The following is a 23,591-nucleotide window of genomic DNA, read 5'->3' on the forward strand; positions in this document are numbered from 1 at the left end:
AAAGGCATTGGAGAAATAAATTGCTGTTGCACCATGAATATAATAAGGCAGTTAGGTAGATGGAAAGAGCTATCTTTTGATTACACGAGTGAAGATTATGTGCAGCAGAGTTTCAAATCCAAGCTGCCTTTTCCTTGGCCGCCTCTCTGCCAACTTAGCTAAATACTTCTAGCTGCCTCCCCACACTGTCCAGCTAGGAGCACTAATCTGACTTTTCATATTAGCCCAGGCAAAATGTAATTAGGGAGAGACTCTTCTGCCAGAAAATGTCACATGCCAGTGTCAAATAGAGATGATTTGTGTATATCCACTATTTGGGTGTGGGTTTTTTTTTTTTGTTTTTTTTTTGCACCCGTATTAACTCATACTAAATAGCATTGTGTAATTTGGGATTGACTATGTGGCTAAAGAAGATACAATTGAATTTTTGTTATCAAAATTTCATTTGCTTTCTCTTTCCCCTTCCCCAAATTTGGGCAGAGGCACTTTCCCTAAAAGGAAAGAGACTGGATTTTTATGGAAGAGCTGACACATACGCGAGCCTGGCCAACACGTTTCCTGAACTCAGTCGACTCACAGCATGCATTGACCTGGTGTTCGTGGAGGACAAATTAAGTGATTGGATGGCCTTCTCCTATATTGCTAATAATGCCTTCCTGGGCAGAGAATCCATAGACCTTGGACTTGGAGGAGACCATCAGCAGCTAATACTATACAACTTGGGCAAGACCTTTTATATCCGGTACTCCCTGACTCCCTTTCAATGGCATACAGTATGCTTGGTGTGGGATGGTGTGAAGGGCAGATTAGAGCTCTTCCTGAATACAGAAAGGATACTGGTAATGACGGATCAACCACAAAGCCTGACACCTAATGGGACTCTGATTCTAGGACATTTTCTTTCGAACTGGGACAGCCAGGTAGGAAGGGCCCTGCCTGGCTTCACTGGCAGCTTGTACTACTTTCAGCTCTGGGACCACATCCTGGAAAATGAGGAGTTTTTGAAGTGCATCGGTGGAAACATTGTTAGCTGGGAAGAAGATGTCTGGCTCATCAACAAGATCACCCCAACTGTTGACACAAGACTGCGCTGCTGTGAGTAACTTCTGAACTATCCTCCTTGGCAAGGGTTGACTATCCTCCTTGGCAAGGATTGGTCTTCCGTTCACTAGTCTGGATAACCCACTCTGGGCCAAGGCTCTGTCTTCCTCAGAGGGGCCCAAGGTTGCCAGTTTTTTCATCTGCTTTTTAACATAGAGCAAAGACTGTTTTCCTTCTCTTTGTGTTTTGTCTTTTGTTTTGATATCATTTAAAACTTGCAGAAAATTGGGGCGCCTGGGTGGCTCAGTGGATTAGGCCACTGCCTTCGGCTCAGGTCATGATCTCAGGGTCCTGGGATCGAGCCCCACGTCAGGCTCTCTGCTCCACAGGGAGCCTGCTTCCTCCTCTCTCTCTGCCTGCCTCTCTGCCTAGTTGTGATTTCTCTCTGTTAAATAAATAAAATATTTTTAAAAAAAACTTGCAGAAAATTACAACAGGGCAAGGAATTTATACAAGTTTTTTTTAAATTTATTTATTCGACAGAGATCACAAGTAGATAGAGAGGCAAGCAGAGAGAGAGAGAGGGAAGCAGGCTCCCTGCTGAGCAGAAAGCCCGATGCGGGACTCGATCCCAGGACCCCGAGATCATGACCTGAGCCGAAGGCAGCGGCTTAACCCACTGAGCCACCCAGGTGCCCCTATACAAGTTTTTTTTACACAGATTCACTGATTGTTACTTTGTTTCCCCAGATTTTATTATTCTTCCTCTCTCTCTCTTTCCTTCTCCCTATACACACACACACACACACACACACACACACACAATCTGTTTCTTAATCCTTTAAGAATAAGTTGTGGACATCGTGCCTCATTACCCCTAAATAGCTCAGTATTTCCTTAGAATAAGGACATTCTCTTACTGCTGTAGCTTGATATAATTTCAGTATTTAATCCATCGTCAATATTAAAATTTAACCAATTGTCCTACTAATTTCTTTTATAGCTATTTTTCTAGATTTCTCCACTGTTACTATTTTTCCCTCTGTAATTAATAACCAATTTCTGGGAAAGGGTGCCTGGGTGGCTCAGTCGGTTGAGGGTCTGATTCTTGGTTTCCGCTCAGGTCATGAGCTCATGGGTCGTGGGATTGGGTTCTGCACTCAGTGGGGAGTCTGCTTGAGGATTCTCTCCCTCTGCTTCTTCCCCACTCAAATAAATACATCTTTTTTAAAAAAACTAATTTGGGGGGAGATATTTGGAGGCTATGTAAATATCCTGTTCTTCTCAAACTTTTTTAAAAAAGGTTTTATTTATTTGTCAGAGAGAGCGAGCATAAGCATGGGGAACAGAAGGCAAAGGGAGAAGCAGGCTCCCCACTGAGCAAGGAGCCCAATGGGGGACTCGATCCCAGGAATCTGGGATCATGATCAGAATGGAAGGCAGATGCGCAAGCAACTGAGCCACCCAGGCGCCCCTGTTAACAAACTTTCACCCAGTAGTTTTACATCTATCGAAGATGCTTGCCTCAATGGCTTATACAATAGTCACAAAACATTGATTTTTAAAACTCTGTCATTTTTCAACATTTATTAGATAGTATTCTATTGCAAGCAAGAGGGTTTTCTTCTTCCACATTTACTTTGATATTCCTTCAGTTGTTATGTGTCTGTACCAGCATGAACTCATGGATTCTTACCTTATTCAATGGGTTGCAATCTGTTGCTATTATTTATTTTGATGTTCAAATTGGCCCAGTTTGGGCCAGTGGGAGTCCTTCCATCTGGCTCTTTTGTCCTTTCGACACATTCCCATCATTTTTTGAATACTTCTTTACTTTTAGCACAAGATGTTATAGGCTCATCTTGTACTTTCTCTGCTCAGCCCAAGAATCAACCATTTTTACCAAAGAGTCCTGATTCCTTTTAGCAAGGAATGGGATTTATAAACCAATTCATTTTTCTTTCATGAGCAATGATTATGTTAGGAACTTTGTGGGATGGAGTTCTTGGAACTCTGTTCTTGGAACGGCTGCTTGGAATGACACATACATTTTTCTCCTTCTTTCTGATTTCGACGAGAGAATATACGATTGGTTTTCTCTGTCCAACCCTGTTCTCCCCTCAAATCCAATCTTTTCCTACCTCGGCTGCAGCGGTCCTGAGTGTGGGTAAAGTCAGTGATAACAGGATCAAGATGAGATTTTTTTTCCCCCCACATTTCCTGAAATGCGTACTCATTCTTAGGTTTTATTCACGATTCTTAGGGATTGGGGGTGGTATCCAGAGAATGGGGGTTAGATCCACGTCTAATAAGTTCTCACAGACTTCGGGGATGTATTTTCACCAGCAGTTTGAATTAATGGCAGAGGCACATTCCAGGGGGCTTCTGGGTTTCTTTGAGATGAGACTAAAGCAAAGAAACAGGAAAGCTATTCCTTTGAGTGACTACCTGGAGACATTTGGTTTTTCTCTTTTCTGAAGCCTTGAAAATAAAAGAGAGCAGTGCTAGCTGGCTCTGATTACAAAATGGAGCTAGGGACTAGTAGGTTAAGCCTGAACAGCTCACCCAGAGCAGTTTAAAGTTACTTAATCTTTGATCTAAAGAACCGGAAGTATAGCTCTATTAAATCCTTATGCTTAGCAGCGGTCTTTGAAAACCTAATCTGGCCAGTGAATTGCCACTTTGCTACCACTTTGCTGGCAAATCACGAAATCTAGCTGATGTTGTTAAAGTGCAAGACAGCCCTCATTTACTTTGGTCTTTTGTACCCTCTTTAACGACCATCCTATCCTCTTGGTCTGATTGGGTTCCGGTAGGCATAATACACCAATACTCCAGCACAACAAAAAGGAAAAGAAAGCACAACCTAAAATGACAACCCGGAAAAGGAGTAGAAAATATTATTTTTACTTTTCATGCGTCTTCAGATGTTCTTTCTAAACCTTAGACCAGGGCTTTCTAACCTGAGGTCCAGAATGACCTCGATAGTTGGGCAGAGCCCTTGAACGGCTTGAAAGTGTACTAAAAAGGCAAGATGGATTCCTCTTTCCGAGGACAGAGTCTATAGTTTCCCTCCTATTCAAAAATAACATGGTAATTGCTACTTTTTACGAAGTTCTTTCCGAGTGCCAGGCATTTTATAGATGAGGAAAGAGAGACTCAAAGAGGTTAAGAAAAACTGCTTAATGGCACCTATTAAATAAACAGTGGGGCTGGGATTTGAGCAAAAAGTTGTCCGGTTGCAAAGGTTGTGCTCTTTTCACCTCGGCCTGCTCACCACTGAAGGAGCTGTAACACCACACAATTTCTTCTACCTTTGCCCTGGCCGCGTGACTTCTGGGGGAGAGGGGGCACTTACATGAATAAATACGAGTGATTACAACACGGCTAGCTCAGCTTTTGCCTAATAAATTGGTATTTATGGTCTATAGAAGGATTATGACCTTTAAGGAATAAATTTTAATGAGCACATTGCTAGGTTACAAATCTCAATAAATCTATTTACCCATAAATTATATATGTATATATTTATATATTCATGAGAACAAGGCTTTGGGGGAACATTTGCTGAAAACCATGAACCCTACCTGGATTTAATAAACAAGTATTCACAAGAGTTGGCGATGCCTCAGGAATATTTAAACAACACAGTAATAAATAATAACAACAGCAAAGTTGCCAGTCATTAGCGATTTAGTTATGGAGGTGTTTTTAAGCATCTTTTCTTTATTTTTACAAGTTACAAATGGAGGGGGCAACTTGGCTGGCTCAGTTGGTGGGGCATGGGACTCTTGAACTCAGGGTTGTAAGTTCAGTACACACATTGGGTGTAGAGATGACTTAAAAACAAAACCTTTAGGGACGCCTGGCTAGCTCAGTCGGGGGGCATGTCACTCTTGATCTCAGGGTCGTGAGTTCAATCCTCACGCTGGGCGTGGAGTCTACTTAAAAGAAAAATATCTTTTTATTTTATTTTAAAGATTTTATTTATTTATTTGATACACAGACAGAGATCACAAGTAGGCAGAGAGGCAGGCAGAGGGAGAGGGAGAAGCAGGATCCCTGCTGATCAGAGAGCCCGATGCGGGGCTGGATCCCAGGACCCTGAGATCATGACCTGAGCCGAAGGCAGAGGCTTAACCCACTGGCTACCCAGGTGCCCCGAAAAATATCTTTTTAAAAAACATTTTATTTATTTGTTTGAAAGAGAGAGAAAGAGTGTGCACTCATGAGTGGGGGAAGGGCCAGAGGGACCAAGAGAAGGACAAGTGACCCCCCCCCATGCTGTGTGGGGATCTTAATGAAGGGTCTCAATTCCAGGACCCTGAGATCATGACCTAAGCCAAAGTCAGACTCGTAGCCGACTGAGCCACCTGGGTGCCCCCAAAAAACAATTTTTTTTTAAGATTTTCTTTATTTATTTGACACACACAGAGAGAGAGATCACAAGTAGGCAGAGACAGGCAGAGAAAGGGGGGAAAGCAGGCTCCCTGCTGAGCAGAGAGCCAATGCGGGGCTGGATCCCAGGACTCTGAGATCATGACCTGAGCTGAAGGCAGAGGCTTAGTCCACTGAGCCACCCAGGCGCCCCCAAAAAACAAAATCTTAAAAAAAAAATCACGAGTGCAATACATTATAGTTGTTTATTATATGGAGTTTATTATAAACTCAAACAATACAAAGTGCATGAACTATGAAGTAAAACCTCTCCACAGAGGTGTCTGTTCTTTTAGATTTTTTTAAATGGCTTTATAACGAGTGTTCACTTGTGTGTATAGTCCTAAAAAAACCAAAATAAGGGGCACCTGGGTGGCTCAGTGGGTTAAAACCTCTGCCTTCAGCTCAGGTCATGATCCCAGGGTCCTGGGATTGAGCCCCACATCAAGCTTTCTGCTCAGCAGGGAGCCTGCTTCCCCCATCCCGCCTGCCTCTCTACCTACTTGTGATCTCTGTCTGTCAAATAAATAAATAAAATCTTTTTTTTTAAAAAAGCCAATATACAAGATTTTAAAAAAAACAAAATAATATATGCATACATACAGAATGTTTTACAGTTGATGTATTTTTATAACTTAATATTATCATGGACACATCAGTACATTTAGATCAACCTCGTGCATGTTTAGTGCTGCATATACCCATTTTACAGATGTGCTATGATTTCTTTAACTCACCACTGACAGGCATTAAAGTTGGTGTTTTTTTAAATAGGTTTTTTATAGGTTTTTTTTTAAATAGTTTTAAATAATGCTGTGACAAATATCCTTGTACATACATCTTGGTATATGTGGGTTTGCTCTTTCATAGGACATGTTTGCAAGAGTAGACTTGCAAGGCAAAAGATAGAAGTTTTACAATTTAAATTGTCATGATTTTTACTAGTTTATTACTTTAACTATTCATTAAAATGGATTTATTTTTTAAAGTAAAAGTAATAGATAGGCGGGTAAAAATTGAACAGTGCACAAAGATAGAAATTAAAAGTAAAAGCCTCCTTTCTCATCAATATTGTTCTTACCCTAAGTCCTCTCCTTAAAAGTGACGATTTTTAACAATTTCTTACTTATCTCTGCAGGAACAACTGAAAACTTGGGTTTACGTGAATATAGTCTTTGTTTTTCTTTTTCAAAGTTAGGATCATCATTATATGTTCATAGTCTTCATCTTTTGTATCCATTTAATTATATATTTTGGAGGCACTCCCATATCAGAAAATATAGAATATAGAGCTGCCTGCTTATTGCGGGGGGGATGCTGATTAGTATGACAGAGTAGGGATCTCCTATAATTTATTCATCGAGCTCCCTTTGAGGGACTTTTAAGTTGTTTCCAGGTTTTAGCTGTGACAAAAGTCTGCCGTATTTTGAAAAGGAATGGATGGTGACAGGAAATTCTTGAAGTGACCATTAGGGACAGATCACAAACTCAAATTTCTCTCCAAGTATGTTTAGCATAATTGCCTCATGTTAACCCAGACACCTGGCCCAACGAAGAATTTGTTCAGACTTGAGGATGTATGAAGACACAGAGTCTTCCTAAAGACATGCAGATGAAATGACTCCTAGATATGTTTGGAGAAATCACCTTTGGAAAGAATGAAATAACACGAGCTGGGTCCATCCCGGGAAATCTGCACTGTATCAAAATCCGGGGTCCCTGTATCTGTGGAGGTATTGATTTGCTAATAGGTATTAATTGATCTCATGTTCCAGTGGCTTTGAATCACTTTATAAACTAACCATTCTTCGAATATGCAGAAATTGATTATATAGTTTATGCACTTTCTAAGAGCTTTGTTTAGCCCACTAGGAAGCCCTCTAAGCAATTGTCAGCTCTGATAGGAAAGGTTCCATGGTCATGGGCTCTACTAGCTAAAAGGCAATTTGGTTTGGCCCTTGTGTATCAATTCTCTGCGCTATCCTTGTTTTTATCGTGAAAGATAAGCAGGAGCTGTTTGTAGTTTGCTTGAACCTTCTTATTTGTATTCCCATGCACAGAGTGACATTCTCCTATAGATTCAGAGATGGAAGCTCTAGCCTGTTTCTCTCCCTATCTCAGAATTCATTTTTCATGTCCTTGCCTGGAAACTGAATACAGACACCATTTTGAAAAAAAAAAAATATACACACACACGCATATATATATACATATAAGCATACATATATGTGTGTGTATATATATATGTGTATATATATATGTATTTTTTTCTCATCATCTTAAAGATACTCATTTCATATTTTTCCTACCTCACAGGCAGATCTGTCTGTGGCGGTTCCTGGTCAGTATTATCTCACAAATCTAATAAACACACTCGTGATTGAAAGAAAAAAACCAGATGCAATATGTAGGCTAGAAAAACACAAAGATTTAATATGAGGTGATATACCCAAATCACAGGCAGAATTTGGTACCTTAGCAAATGTTCTACTTAATATTCTCTTGGCAGGTACATCTGCAACAAAATGCCTCATAAATATTCAGCCACTCTATACCTCTGTTCTCCCGCTCCCAATGATTACAATAATACAATTTTGTCTAGAGTGAAGGAGCAAATGGCAATTAAGCCCACAGGCCGCTGTGAATTAGCATGGATTATCCCCACTTTAAACTACAGAGATAGCAAAGCTCATGCAAATCATTTGTGCAAATGATCACTTGTTCACAAACGGGAACAGAATGAATGTGGCACAACACGTTTGCAAGCCCTTCCAGGATGGAGGCCTGACTCCATGGTTTCTGTGGTCCGTCCAGTAGGGATGGACATTCGGTTATCACTCAGCTACGTGCATGATGTAGGTTTTTGCATTTGCCTTTTTTTAATTGTGAGAATTATAGATTCACATGTGGCTGGAGATCCCTTGTATAATTTGCGCAGTTTCCCCCAAGACTAACATCTCACAAAGTTGTTGAGATAATGACCAGAAGATTGATGTTGATACAAATTCACCAATCTTACTCAGATTCCCCTAGTTCTACTTGGACTCATTTCTCTGTGTGTGTGCATTAAGTTCTATATAATTCTATCACCTGTGTCGATTTGTGCATCTACCAACATAGTCAAGGTAGTGGACACTTTCAGTATCTCAGGAATCCCCCTCGTTGCCCTTCATGAACACGCCCACCTCCCTCCTGTCCTTTCTCTCCACCTCCCTCGGCTCTCCACATCGCTAACCCTTGACAACCACTAATCTGTCTGCCATTTGTAGGAGTCTGTCATTTCCAAAATGTTAGTAAATAAAATCAGATGGTATGTAACCTTTTGGCATTGAATTTTTTTCACTCAGCATCATTCCCCCCTTGAGATCTGCCCAGCTTATATGTACCCATAGTTTGTCCTTTTCCATTGTGGAGCAAGGTTCCATGGTATGGATGTACCACAGTGTGTTTAAACGTTCACCTGATGAAAGACATTTGGACTGATTCCAATTTTTGGCGATAGCCACTCCCTCCCCCTAAAAACACCCACACCCTGTTATGAATCTCTGTGTACAGGTTTTTGTGTAAACACAAATTTTCTTTTCTCCAGGATAAATGCCCAGGAGTGCCATTGCTGAGCTGTATGGTAGTTGCCCGTTTATTTTTATTTTTTTTAACTTTATTTTTTATATTTCTGAAGATTTTATTTATTTGACAGAGAGAGACACACCGAGAGAGGGAACACAAGCAGGGGGAGTTGGAGAGGGAGAAGCAGGCTCCCCGCTGAGCAGGGAGCTCAATTCGGGGCTTGATCCCAGGACTCTGGGACCGTGACCTGAGCTGAAGGCAGACGCTTAACCGACTTGAGCCACCCAGGCACCCGACCCACTTAGTTTTGCACAAAATTTTCAGGCTGTTTTCCAAAGTGGCTGTACCTTCTTATATTTCCACCAGCGATGGATGAGTGATCCAGTTTCTCCCATCCTTGCCAGCATTTGGTGTTGCCATTACTTTTTGTTTTAGCCATTCTTGTAAGTGTATAGTGCGGTTTCATTATGGTTTTCATTGGCATTTCCCTGGTGCCTAATGACATTGAACATGGTTTTCTATGATTATTTGTCATTTGTACACCCTCTTCAGTGAACTATTCATGTCTTTTGCCCATTTAAAAAAGATTTTATTTATTTATTAGAGAGAGAGAGCACAAGCAGGGAGCAGAGAGAGAAGCAGACTCCCCACTTAGCAGGGAGGCTGTTGTGGGGCTCGATCCCAGGACTCAGGATCATGACCTGAGCCGAAGGCAGATACTTAACCTACTGAACCACCCAGGTGCCCCACCTACGTTTTTTAAATTTACATTCGTTTTACTGTTGAGTCTTGAGAGGTCTTTATATATTCTAGTCCTTAGTTGGATATATGTTTTGCAAATATTTTCTCCTAGTTTACAGATTGTTCTTAAAAAGCCTTTTCACATGGGCTTTCATGGAGCGAAAGCTTTTAGTTTTGGTGAAGTCGAATTTATCAATTTTTCTTTTGGTATCAAGCCAAAGAACTCTTTGTTTAGTGCTAATTTTGTATGCTCTGACCTCACTGAACTCACTTCTAAGTTTCAGGAGGTTTTTCCTTTTTTTTTTTAAGATTACTTGGGATTTTCTACAGGGACAATCATGTAATCTGCAATGCTTAAAAATTTTTTTAAAAATTTTTTATTAAGTAAACTCTGCCCTCAATATGGGACTCAAACTCACAATCCCCAAATCAAGAGTTGCATGCTGTACTGACTGAACCAGCCCAGGGCCACTGCACTGTCTTTATTTCTTTTCCTTTCCTCACTGGAATGCCTCTGACTTCCAGTACTGTGTTGACTAAAAGTGGTTAGAGTGAACATTCTTGCTTTGCTTCCTGTCTTGGAGGGAAGACATTCAGTCTTTCACAATTATGGGTTTTTTAAAAAGATTTATTTATTTATTTATTTATTTATTTATTTGATGGGGGGGGCGGGGAGAGACCATGTGCACAGTGAGGGGAGGGGCAGAGGGAGAGGGAGTGAGAGCATCTCAAGCAGATTCCCCACTGAGTTCAGAGCCTGACATAGGGCTCAGTCCCCCGCCCCTGAGATCGTGATCTGAGCCAAAATCAAGAATCAGCCCAGCTGATCGAGCCACCCAGGGCCCCCCGGTTGATGTTAAACGCAGGTTTCTTGGTGATGTTCTTTATCAAATTGACATAAATACCCTCGGTTTCCAACTCGCCAAGGGGTTTTATCATGAAGGTACATTGGATTTTGTCAAATGCTTTTTCCGTATCATTTGAATGTATTTCCTAACCCATCTTAATTAATTGCCAGACTTGGGGTTTGAAAGAATCTTTAATTCCTATAAGTCTTGGTTAAAAAGTATAGACATTTGATTGGATTGACTTTATCTGGGATATGGATGACTCTTCAAGGCAGATGTTGTCTCGGGGCATGGCTGTAATTTAGGATCCCCATTGGGTTTCGATGCCCAGGTTTGCAAGGAAATCTTTACGTTTTAGTTTAGCACAGTGATACTCTCCTCTATGTTTTATGTCATGTAGTGTTGGGTGATTGCTTATTCTTGAGCTGTTCAGCACTTGCAGAACTTGGCTTTTATTATCTAAATTTGTCTTTTTTTTTTTTTTTAGGTAGAGTCTCTTCTTTCTCCTAGGTTTGTGGTGGTACTGTATAAATTGAGAGCATGCACTTATGGCTACTAGATAATTAAAACTCTGGCACACAATGTCTTACTTCTCTACGTGTTTCATCTGTGGAAATCTCATCCTGTCAGCACTGTACCTCTCTGGGCCTAGTCTCTAAATGAAGGGATTGAACACAATCGCCAAGAGTTAGTTCTATGGTTCTGTGATTTTAATTAAGGAAGACTGGAGTCTTTGTGAATAAAGACATTAGAGGAGGGGCGCCTGGGTGGCTCAGTGGGTTAAGCCTCTGCCTTCAGCTCAGGTCATGATTCCAGGGTCCTTCCTGGGATTGAGCTCCGCTTCGGCTTCTTGCTCAGCAGAGAGCCTGCTTCTCCCTCTCCCTCTGCCTGCTGCTCTGCTTACTTGTGCTCTCTATCTCTCTGTCATAAACAAAATCTTAAAAATAAAAGACATTAGAAGAGAAATTTGGTACACTAATCCTTCTGGAGAAAACCTTTCACCTGAAAGATTCAATGGGAGGGTTGCTGAAATAGAAATCCAGGCTTTGGGTTCAAGTGAGGAAATGTAAATTGCACTATTTTCTAAGAGATACCTGGTACTTAAAATGTTACCTGCTTGGCAATTTTGTTCAACTCATTTGTTTTTTCTTTTCTAAGTATTTTTTAAGATTTTATTTTTGGGGGCACCAGGATGGCTCAGGGGGTTAAGCCTTTGCCTTCGGGTCAGGTCATGATCTCAGGGTCCTGGGATCAAGCCCCACATCGGGCTCCCTGCTCGGGAGCCTGCTTCCCCCTCTCTTTCTGCCTGCCTCTCTGCCTCCTTGTGATCTCTCTCTTTCCCTCTCTGTCAAATAAATAAAAAAAAGATGTCATTTTTTAAATGATTTTATTTATTTATTTATTTGACAGAGAGAGAGAGAGAAAGGAGAGGACCAGGGGAGGGAGAGGGAGAAGGAGAGAATCTCAAGCAGACTTCTTGCTGAGTGCAGAGCCTGATGAGAGGCTGACTCTCATGACCCTGAGATCATGACCTGAGCTGAAACCAAGGGTTGGATGCTTAATGAACTGAGCCACCTAGGGGTCCCTTAAGATTTTTAAAAAATAATCTCTACACCCAATGTAGGGCTCAAACTCACAACCCTGAGATGAGGAATCCCACGCTCCACTGACTGAGCCAGCCAGGCAGCCCCCTCCTTTCCTAAGTTTTATGCGTCTTTTTCAAATGCTTACTGGAAACATTTACAATTACTTACAATTAGTATCTACAGCTCAGCCATCTTTACGTACAAATATCATATCTAACTCCCAACCTCTGTGTTCTGAGTTTCTCATTACTCATTAAGACTCCTGGAACAGTGCTCTTTGAATATTGTATCAAAGAAGATGGACTTCTGTGGTATTCAATATTTTATTGTTTTCCTAAAAAGTGAGTGCAGCTCCATCATGAATCACTTGTAAAAGAGCAAGAATTAGTGTATTCTTGGAGAGTGATTCAGGAGCTGGGATGCCACAGTCCTCAAGTGTGGTATAAGTGACCCTTTAAAAAGTTTGCAAGTGGTAAAGCCTTCTGCAAAAATGGAAACCAAAATCCTGACTATTCTCCCTCGACTTGTAGTTATGGACACATTTGAAGGCAGAAGTCTTGACATAAATGTTGTGCTGCAGAAGGATAGCAATTTCGGGCGCCTGGGTGGCTCAGTGGTTTAAGCCACTGCCTTCCGCTCAGGTCATGGTCTCAGGGGCCTGGGATCGAGTCCCGCATCGGGCTCTCTGCTCAGCGGGGAGCCTGCTTCCCTCTCTCTCTCTCTCTCTCTCTCTGCCTGCCTCTCTGCCTGCTTGTGATCTCTCTCTGTCAAATAAATAAATAAAATCTTTAAAAAAAAAACAAAGAAGGATAGCAGTTTCTTGGTAAAGCCTAACAGAATATGGACCTCTGATCATTGAAATGATGTTGTAAAATTAAGTGGGAGAGTACTTCTTCTACTAACTCTGACTGTTCCCTTTGCATGTGTGTGTTGTGCCTTTATACGTGTGTGACTTTTGTCAACTTTGTTTGCACATTCAGTTGCAGGCTTCTAAGTGTCATTCATCCCACTTCCTAATGACCACAAAATCCTAAAGAACATCCTACACACATCTCAGAATTTCTATCTATGCAAATTAAAAGTAATTTGAATGCTCAAGACAGTGAAACAAGTTAGTAGATTGTCTACCACCATAATTATTTCTACATCATAAGTAATATGCTTCCCAGGTGGATAAATTCAAAATGCTAATTTCCCAATGGTAAATATGCATGATTTCATTCTGGGTGATCTGAACCGGAGAAAAATTATGACTCAGTCTTGAATTTTACTGTGTGCCATTTTCGCTTGGATGTTCCATCACCCTAAGTTCCACTTATCCATGTCAGAAGTGCATATTTTTCTTCGGAGAGAGGCCACCTTCCCAATTTCCCTATTTCCTATAATTATCAACATTCTCCAAGTTGCCCAAAAGCAAAATCTGCATCCTCTGAGATTTCTTTGTCGTCTTCATCTTATAAGCTTCTTTGTTACCATACCTGTTGCTTCTTCCTTTAGGAATCCCCCACACTACTCTTATTTCATTCCAAGTCCTCATCATCCCCTTATTCTGTCAGCCTGCAGATTTCACTGGACATCTCCCATGTGCCAGGCCCTGTGCATACGGTGTAGTGAAGAGGACAGACAGGAATAAGCACGCACTGATATAAACCTTCAGCAGCAACAACTACTCTGAAGAAGAGGTGTGGGGTGTCCCAAGAGCCTAGAATAGATTGGTTTGACCTAGTCATGGAAGCTAAGGAAGGTAGCAGCCTCCTTGAGGAAGCAATGCATGAGCTGAGCTCTGACGGATGAGAAGTTAGTCAGATCAAGAGGGATGGGAAGCAGACTCCCAGTACAGGTAACAGGATAGGTAGCGGTCTTGTGGTGGGAAAGAGAATGCCAAGTATTGGAGGATTAAAATGAGACTGGTGGGCTGGAGTCCAAGAAACAAGGGAGAAAGCTTCTCACACAGAGTGAGGCCGGACAGGGGGGGGTAGGGACCAAACTGTGCATAGCTTTATAAGCTCTATTAAGAAACACACTTTTTTTTTTAATCCTAGGAGTAATGGAAGGCCACTAAAGGGAACTAAGTTTGTGTGTGAGTGTGTATGTATATGTGAGAGAGACATGATCAAATTAGTATTTCAAAAAGATCGTCCTGATAGAACTATGGAACAGATTGGAGGGGGGCCAAGAGTAAAGGCAGAGGGTTCAGTTGAGAGACTATTGCAGAGTTTAGGTGAAGAGACTGATGAGGGTGGTAAGTGATCAAGATGGAGAGAAACAGAGTCAAGAGCTATTTAGGAGATAAGAGTCATAGGGCAAAATTATGGGTTGTCTATGGCAGGTGAGACAGAAATGGAAGGAGACCAAGGGAGAGGGTTTTGGCTTGCATAATTGAATGTATGATGATGCCATTCACTGAGAGAGTACTGAGAAGACCCAGTTTGAAGAGAAGACAATGAGTTCAAATTGGGGCATATGATAGAGTTTGAGGGTTACTGAGCTATCCAAGAGATGTCAAGTAAGCCGCTGTGGAGCTCAGAATAGAGATCTGGTCTAGAGATATAACGTTGACTTTCATTTGTGTACAGGTGTAAACTCGAATATGGAGGTGTGTGGAGGAGTCACAGGGTAAGGAGAGAAGAGATACTGGGACCAAGGCTTGAAGAACTCTAATATTTAATGACTGGGTTAAATAGGATGGATCTGCAAAGGACATAGAATAGGAGTGCCTGTAGGATTAGGAGAAAGCCCAAGAGCATTTTATGTCATGGAAATCAATGAAAAGAGCATTTTAAGAAGGTCAGAGTGGTCACCATTGTCAAAAGCTATTGAGAGTTCAAGTAAGATGAAGACTTGAGAAGTATGTGTTCTCAGGGAGGCCATTGGTGGCCTTAGTGGGTGCCGCGCAATGGAATGATGACAAAACCCAGACTAGTGTGGGCTAAAGAATGGGGCTGAGGGGGGTGGAGAGAGTCAGGATAGATAACCTTTCTTAAAGTGATGTGATGGGGAGGAGGGAGACCTGCAGAGAGATGTGGGGCTTTTATTTTTGTGTTGTAAGAGAATGGAAGATATTTTCAATCAGGAAGGAAAGGCTCCTTAGGGAAAGGAGAGATAACTGCTGATGAGGGCTAACTGAGGTGGTGCTGAGTTTCTGATCACTTCAGTTATGTTTTTATATGAAGTAAGGGGCACAGGTACTTAATAAACTTGTGGGGGCAGAGTTTGATAATGAGGAAAGTTTTATTTTACTTATTTATTTTTTAAGATTTTATTTATTTATTTGATGAAAGAGAGAGAGAGAGCACAAGCAGGGGAAGGGGCAGAGGGAGAGGGAGAAGCAAGCTCTCCACTGAGCCGGGAGCCCAATGCAGGACTCGATCCCAAGACCCTGGGAACTTGACCTGAGCCGAAGGCAGATGCTTAACCGACTGTGCCACCCAGGCACCCCAGTGAGGAAGGTTTTAAATAGTTACTGCACAGAGTAGTAGCAAAATTGACCAGAGAAAAGTAGACTGGGCAGTGTGAAAGGCTTATTTGGGTTTGGTGATGATGAATTGATAGAAATACTAGTTCATCCCCTTGTGTGACCATGTCCAGCAGTACTTGACTGCTCAAATGCAGGTATGGAGGTAATGGAGAGTTGTGCTGGCCCAGAGTTGGTGGGAATGAAGTGAGGAGGATGACTCTACCAGCCTCCTTAAAAGTTGCCTGGCTTTCACTGTCTTCCTGTTCCTACCCATCCTGTATACAAAATTCTTTTTTTTTTTTTTTTTGAGAAAGAGAGAGAGAGAGAAAGCAAGTATACAAGCGGGGTTGGGAAGGGGAAGAGGAGAGAGAGAGAGAGAGAGAGAGAGAGAATCTTAAGCAGGCTCTACGCCCAGCACCGAGCCCAATGTGGGGCTCGATCTCATGACCATGAGATCATGAACTGAGCCGAAGTCAAGAGGTGGACACAACCAACTGAGCCACCCAGGCACCCCTGAAATGGACGTCCTTCTACTTGTTACAAAATGAAGGCATTTTGAGAACCATATAGAGATTTTAGAAAGTAGAAAATCATTTTAAGAAAAAGCAAGTAATCAAGTGGCTTGATTATATCTGGTACTTATCTCCTCTTAAAAACATGAGAAAAAATTATAGAGCTCTTTCTAACAGAATTGTCTCTGATTTCTAAAGCCAAATCCAAAGTAACACATGCTTTCTGATTTTTCAGTTGTTTCTGAAAATATAACAATTCAAGAAATGAGCACAACTCTTCCACAACAAATAGATTTGACAACTCCATCCCAAGTTACTGGACTAAAACCACGAGAGACAATATATTCTTCTACAGTGGCATTTAAAAGCATGCCTGTGTTTGCAAATGATTATACAACCATATCATATTCCAATACAACATCTCCACCTCTGGAAACAATGACTGCACCAAAATTTTTAAAGACACCCATAGCCGAGACAACCAGATTCACAGCACACATTTTGTCTACTTCAGCAGCTGTCACTCTGCCTACCAAGAGCACCTCCATAGGCACTACTAACAATTCCATGAAAATAACTAAGTCTCCATCTTCAGAGAGCATAAGGACAACAAAAGTGGCTGAAGCCATTGCTACTGAGACTTTTCATCCAACTACAGCTACGAATTTTCTATACACTTCTGGACTGACCAAGAATTCAATTATATCCAAAACTTCTGTGACTGGATCTCAGTCAACCATTATGAAGACAACACCTTCATTCTCCTCTGCTGAGTCAAAACCCATATCTACAATATCTTGGCCCAAACATGAATCCCCAGGTATTGATGTACTTTCAATCTCCACAGCTAGCCAGGAACTTCTTGCCCCTACAGCTGGTAGAACAGTACCTTGGTGTTCGGTGGAAGAGACTTCAGCTACAACTACTCATATTGGGACTGCATCGACATTCCCACCCGAGTCTGTGCTCAACTCCACGGTTGCTCCAGTGGATTCCGTATTTCCTAGAAATCAGACAGCACCTGCGTTGGCAACAACTGACATGGAAATAGCATCTCCAGCGTCAAAAACGCTCCCAACTAGGCCTATTGAGGTGATGCCTATGCCCACGGCTGAAACAGAATTGACATCTACAAATTTCCAGGACGTCTCTTCACCCAGAATGGAGGATCCGGTCTCTACCTCCATACCAAAAAGGGCCTCTTCTGTGGCCCTTTCTTTCAGGACATCCTCCCCATTTGCCGGAGCTCAGAGTGCACAGCCAGTTATCGACGCTGAAACTACACATACAGCCTTGACTCTTGGGGCCACACTTGCGCCAGTGGTGGCTGACACTCTGCTTCCCCCCATAACACCTGGGCCAGTGTATACCCAGAACATACCCACAGGGGGAGGAAACATGCTTCTTTTGAGTTCCACTAGGTCAGCTTCCACGTTTAAGGCATCTGAGTCTGGTCCCACATGGATAACTCATGATGGTGTCCATCTGTTCTCTACCAATGAAACCACATGGACTCCTGGGCCAGACCAGACCCTGCGCACATCCGCATTCCACGGGAGTGATTCTAACGCAGGACATTTATCCCCTACTAGTACTACAATTATCCCACCAGAAGGCTCCTCAGAAAGTGAGGCTGCCACAATCACTGATGCTAGTATTACTGCTGGTGATAGTACAGACAGATACGGGACAGCTCTATCCACGTTGATGACTTCATGGTTTGCTAATTTTTCCACAGTTTCAGGAACCATATCTACAACCAAATTGCCTGAGTTTAAACTTACCACCTTACGACTAAAAACTACGTCTCTGCCCACAGCAGGTGGAAGCGAGCCTCTTTCAACACCGAGGGAGACATTTTTTCCACCAGTAGATATAATATCTACCCTTGCTAACATTGAACCAAATGTCTCTACTGAGGAGAGCACTTCTGAGACCACACTAGCAGAGACAAATGCCACAGTTGCATTTGGAGAGACAACAACTCTTGTACCAGAGTCTGCAACAACACAAGGATGCAATGGTCCTGTGACAAGGACAGAAACAACTTCCCGTTATCTTGAGGGAAAATCAACTATAGCAGTGACAACTGAGCATTCCCCATTTGCAACAACGCTGGAAGCAGCAGATCCATCTGCACAAATGGTAACAGCTTCTGTCACCGTTTCCCCTTTTCCTGACGTAGAAAAGTTGACCACCCCGTTGGATACTAAAACTGCAACCACTGAGGTGAGAGGAAGTTGGCTTTCTACAAAATCGATGAAAACCACACGTAAGAACTCATACGATGGAGCCACAGAAATCTTTAATTCTGCCCACACCCACACAGCACGTTGGACTTCGGAAGCTCCACCTGAGGAGAATCCAACTCCATCTCCCATGTCCAGAAGCACACAGACATTCCCTGAGCCCCTGGGCGCTTCTACCACAAGGATATCGGGGACCAGTTTTGCTACTGTCCCTACAGCTATGTCCTTGTCTGCTGGCATCTTGCCTCCACAGCCTACTGCTACCCGTTCCTCAGCAGCCCCTGTGCCATCAGTTACAGTGACCACAGCCTCAGCATCACCATTGGATCAGACTGCTCCAACAGCCAGCGGTCCTGTGCCTATCCATAGACACTCAATTCCCACCACTTCAGAAGCCAGAGTGTTCTCTGTCAGGATGACACCCATGACAGATCCCTCTCTGACAAAGACTCCAGTCCCCTCGTGGAGACCTCCTACTCCTGTGGCAACTAAGGCTGAGACCACCTTTCTCTTCACCTCACCTGATACAGTAACCCCATTTACACCCACTCTTGTCTACTCTAAATCTCTCCCCGACAACATTCCTGTTGTGTCCCCTACCCATGTGACCTCAACTATGTTTACACCAGTAGCAACCCAGCCCATATCACAAGGGAAGGAGACTTCTACCCATGCTCTCAGCCTTCCATACACTTTTAGCAACAGTGGGGCTGTTGTTAGCTTGGCTCTTGGCTCCACAGAAACTTCTGTTGTTGATGAGACCGTATCGTCACACACCTCTACCAATAAGCTTACAGAAGATGGTCCCATTTCTCAATCTTCAACAGGTCTTGGAAACACACTGGTCCCCACCCTATTAGTGACTGACGTTTCTGCCTTATCTTCTGACAAAGGGCAGATGACCACATTCCTGGGAAACACCTCGAGAACTATGAAGGTGACAGAAATGTCCCCATCAGAGAATCCTTTTGTTTCAGACTCCCAGAGTACTTCATCCTTGGAAACAACAGATACGGGATTTGCTGAGAGCCCAGCAATTTCCAGTCACCAAACACATTCACCTTCAGAGCTTCCACTTGCAACTCCACCTGACAGGATTTCAACTTCTTCCACTTCTGGGACTATACAGACTACACCTACCTCTATCTCAAGTCACACAGTAGATGCTCACATTCCAGAAATGTCTGCCAGTCTTGGGAAAACAGCCCTCCCTTCACAAGCTCTGACAATTACGAGATTTCTGTCTCCTGAAAAAGAAGGCATCAGTGCCCTTTCAGTATATACTCCCAGGACTGAGAAAATGATAGTGAGTGCCACCTCTGTGACTTACCCTTTCTCATACCACCAGGATACTTCATTTGTAGACTCTGTAACTTCCAGGACAACTAGAACGTCCAATGCTGTAAGTGTCAACAGGACTCTTTCATACTTGCTTTCCCCTAAGACTCAAACTGAAGTGACTTCAGTTGCCTCTCCCGTTTCTGAAAGCACACAGACCTCCCCTGAGTTCCTGTCTCTTTCCACAACTGGACCATCTAGTGCCGATTTTACAGTCGTCTCCACTGATTGGATCACTACAGCCCTGTCTGCTCCAAATGCACCTACGACACTTCATGGGAAAACCTCTGTGGCGACGTCCACTCCTATCTATCAGATGTCCTCACTGCCAGTTAGTTTCACTGCCTTCAGCTCCAAAAGAGTTTCTGACACTCCCACGATACCAATAATGAAATCTTCTAAAACAACACATCCAGATTCTTTGAAAAGTCCCTCTATGGCCACTTTTGGGCCCATGTCTGAGATGCCCTCAATGTCAGTTAATGGCTCTGCTTTCTTACCTCCAGCTGTTTCTTTTGACACTTCCACAAGAGTTGGACCATTGTCTTCATTATTGTCCTCAACTGCCCCTAGGACTATGATGACCCTACAAACATCGACACTGGATGCTGCACCTGGGCTGACTTCAAAAAGCACACTGTCTTCTTCTGCTTCCATCACTTCAGTAATGACAGAGGTGTCCTCTAGGATCACACCTACATCCTTTTCCTCTCCGACAAATTTTCCCTCTGTGAAAACCATTCCAACCACTGTTATGGCGGGGGTAGCAACTCCATCCATAGGCACCACTGCTCTGCGAGTAGAGCTCAGTTCTAGGAAAACTGAAGCTATTTCTTCCATTCCAACGACCACATTTTCACCATTTCGATCAATAACTCGACAGTCATCACAAAGAGATGAGACCACAGCTCTGGGCATATTATCTGGAACTACAAATGGATTCTTTTCTCCCAGAGGCAGTAGTACAGTAACCGCTCTCACAAATACTTATTCCAGAACTGCTGCGCTTGAAAGTGTGCTTTCATCTACTCCATCAGATGATCTCCATACTTCATTGAATATTCAGGTTTCCCCATCTCTGGTGAAACTTAAGAGCACTTCCGGCCCCACAGAAAGGGTAAAAGCGACCACCTACCTTTCTTCAAGTACAGAAAAGATGACATCCTTGTCAGAAAATACTTCAGCAGCTGGACTAACAAAAGGAGCCACATCTGTGGATACCCCTGTTTCGCATCCTCCATGGACTCCATCCATTACAATGCCACCTTTGTTGACATCATTTCTTTCTTCACCTCGTAGTACTAAAGCCAAGCTCTCCACTTCAGAGACATTTTTCCCTCTTACAACCCAAATGGTTGAATTTCCAGTTCTGGGAACAAGGATCACATCTGGTAACACCCAATCTCTGCTTATGACTTTCTGGAACACACCCACAGCTAAAGGTTCTCAATTTCCAATTTCCACCACTACTCATATATCTACACCCCGTAAGGTGGAAACAGAGACTCCATACCTAGTTCCTGGGTCTTTGTCAACATCCACACCCTCTCAGACTGGTCTTGTGTCTGGAGATGTTATGGCAAAGTCATCAATTTCCACGTCAGGAATTCTTCCTGCCTTGGGGATGTCTGATAGCCCTTCATCAACAACATCTTCAAGATCTACTCCTATCACTTTGGCTGACATTAAGCACACACTTGAGAAGACCACTACACCTGTGACTCCTGGGAGCACACTTGCATGGACTCCTTCCGGTGCCACTTCAGGATCTGTACTTTCAGAGGCTGCTAGTTCATCCACACTGGCTTGGATTTTACCTGCTCTCCCTCCGGCTTCTCTTCCGGCAACTGTATCCAGTACTCCTCACACTGTAACTTCTTCTCCAGTAGAGGTGTCAAAGTCCTCCTTTCTGACTTCTGACACCACGCCAGGGCGCTCACTCACTAACTTTACAACACCACCCATTGCTGCCGTAAGCACCGCACTCACCCAAACCACTCCTCCACCTACAGTGAGCAGTATCACTACTGGCTTCCCAGTTTCTCTCCCCATATCTATAAAAATCACAGCTGACAGTGCATACATTTCCAAATCCCCCGAGGCATCTTCCAGAACCTCTGTGGCTGCCAACTCTAGGACCGTGTCTCAACCTCTACCCTTTAGCAGAATGAGTAGGTTGCCTCCTGCTACACACCACATGCTATCTATCAGTTCTGAGCTTCCACCTAGCCCCATAGGAACGTCTGCTTGGAGCAGAATCCCAGCTGTGTCAGCATCCCCTTCTTTAGTTCTTCCTAAGCCCACGCTGGACTCCCTTCCAAATATAACTACCACTACACTTACCACTACCGCAGCCTTATTTCCGCTCACATCCACTGGAGTAACGCAACCTTCCACAGCGTCTGTGTCTTCACTACTCTCTTCCTCTTCTGAGACAACCCGGCTAGAGTCCACATCTTTTCTGCCTATGGAAACAGTGACTTTCCTTACTGCCACTGAGTCCACGGGTATGTTCCACAATAGGAGTCGGCATCACTAACAGAACGCATGCACAATGGGTCACGTGTTCTCTAAGGCAGCCATTTCTCTGAAGGCAGAAAAAGATACTGGTATAGACGTTTCCTCTCTCCTTCAGACAGTGGGTGCAGTGGATACCCTGTCCAAACACAGACTTCTCTAGCCATCTTGCTTAGCTTTGCTTTATTGAAATATAATGTAAATGTATCTTTTCATTCATGGTGACATTTCTTTTTTTAAAAGATTTTAATTATTCATTTGACAGAGACACAGTGAAAGAGGGAACACAAGTATGGGGAGTGGGAGAGGGAGAAGCCGGCTTCCCACCGAGCAGGGAGCCCGATGCAGAGCTCGATCCCAGGACCCTGGGATCATGACCTGACCTGAAGGCAGACACTTAATGACGGAGCCACCCAGGAGCCCCTCTTTTCTTTTTTTAAGATTTTATTTATTTATTTGAGAGAGAGCATGAGAGGGGAGAGCGTCAGAGGGAGAAACAGACACCCCACTGAGCAGGGAGCTGGTTGTGGGACTTGATCCTAGGACTGCGGGATCATGGCCTGAGCTGAAGGCAGTCGCTTAACCAACTGAGCCATGCAGGCACCCTCATGGTGACGTTTCTAAACACACTTTCTACCCATTTTGTTCCTGATACTCTGTCTCTGCCAGTGTGAACATGGATCAGGAACTTCTGCCTCTCTCAGTAGAGAACTACATGGCCTTAGGTCTGACATGATGATTACATACCAGCAAACACCAGGAGATACTCTAGCCTGTTTGTTTGAATGCCTCTTAGGCCTCAGTTTCTACATTCTCTACCTCTAGCCGGCTTAGAATGCTTATCCATGGCTGGGGGAGAATTTGCCTTCCATGTCATTCAAATATTGGCTGTCCTTTCAACTTCTAACATTCCAAAATTGAAATCTGACAGGACCAGACAAGAGAAGGAGGAAAAGAGAGAAAAACCTGAAGCAGAAGGAAAGTCACAGGAAGAAATAAATATTTTCTCAGGGCAAATGATCTTGTGAGATAATGTTCAGCTTGACCATGAAATGGACTAGGAAATGTGTTGGCTAATGAAAACTGAGGATTTGGGGGATTTGCAGAATGTCCATCAACTGTGTAGCTGTCAGGAAACTGCCCGAATAATTAAAGCAAAAATGTAATAGTACATTTGTTTTGCTTTTGGATATGGAGCCCAAAGTGCTGGTTCTTGACCTTGGAGTTAAATTAAGCAAAATTTAGGAGTGAGATTTCATTGTTAGTCTCTTTAAAATGACAAGCAATTTTCACCAGAT

At 43.0% G+C, this 23,591-nt stretch overlaps 1 protein-coding gene across 1 annotated transcript in view; it reads left to right on the forward strand.

The window, feature by feature from the left end:
* The window catches only part of ADGRG4 (adhesion G protein-coupled receptor G4), a 103,614-nt gene that overhangs the window by 19,554 nt on the left and 60,469 nt on the right, over positions 1–23,591 (forward strand). Inside the window, exons 3-4 of the mRNA XM_045994635.1 lie at positions 481–1,095; positions 16,425–22,283. Coding sequence (XP_045850591.1) covers positions 481–1,095; positions 16,425–22,283 — 6,474 coding nt within the window. The remainder of the gene's footprint in view (positions 1–480; positions 1,096–16,424; positions 22,284–23,591) is intronic.

The sequence above is a fragment of the Meles meles genome, chromosome X (assembly GCF_922984935.1).
Source record: "Meles meles chromosome X, mMelMel3.1 paternal haplotype, whole genome shotgun sequence".
Lineage (NCBI taxonomy): Eukaryota > Metazoa > Chordata > Mammalia > Carnivora > Mustelidae > Meles > Meles meles.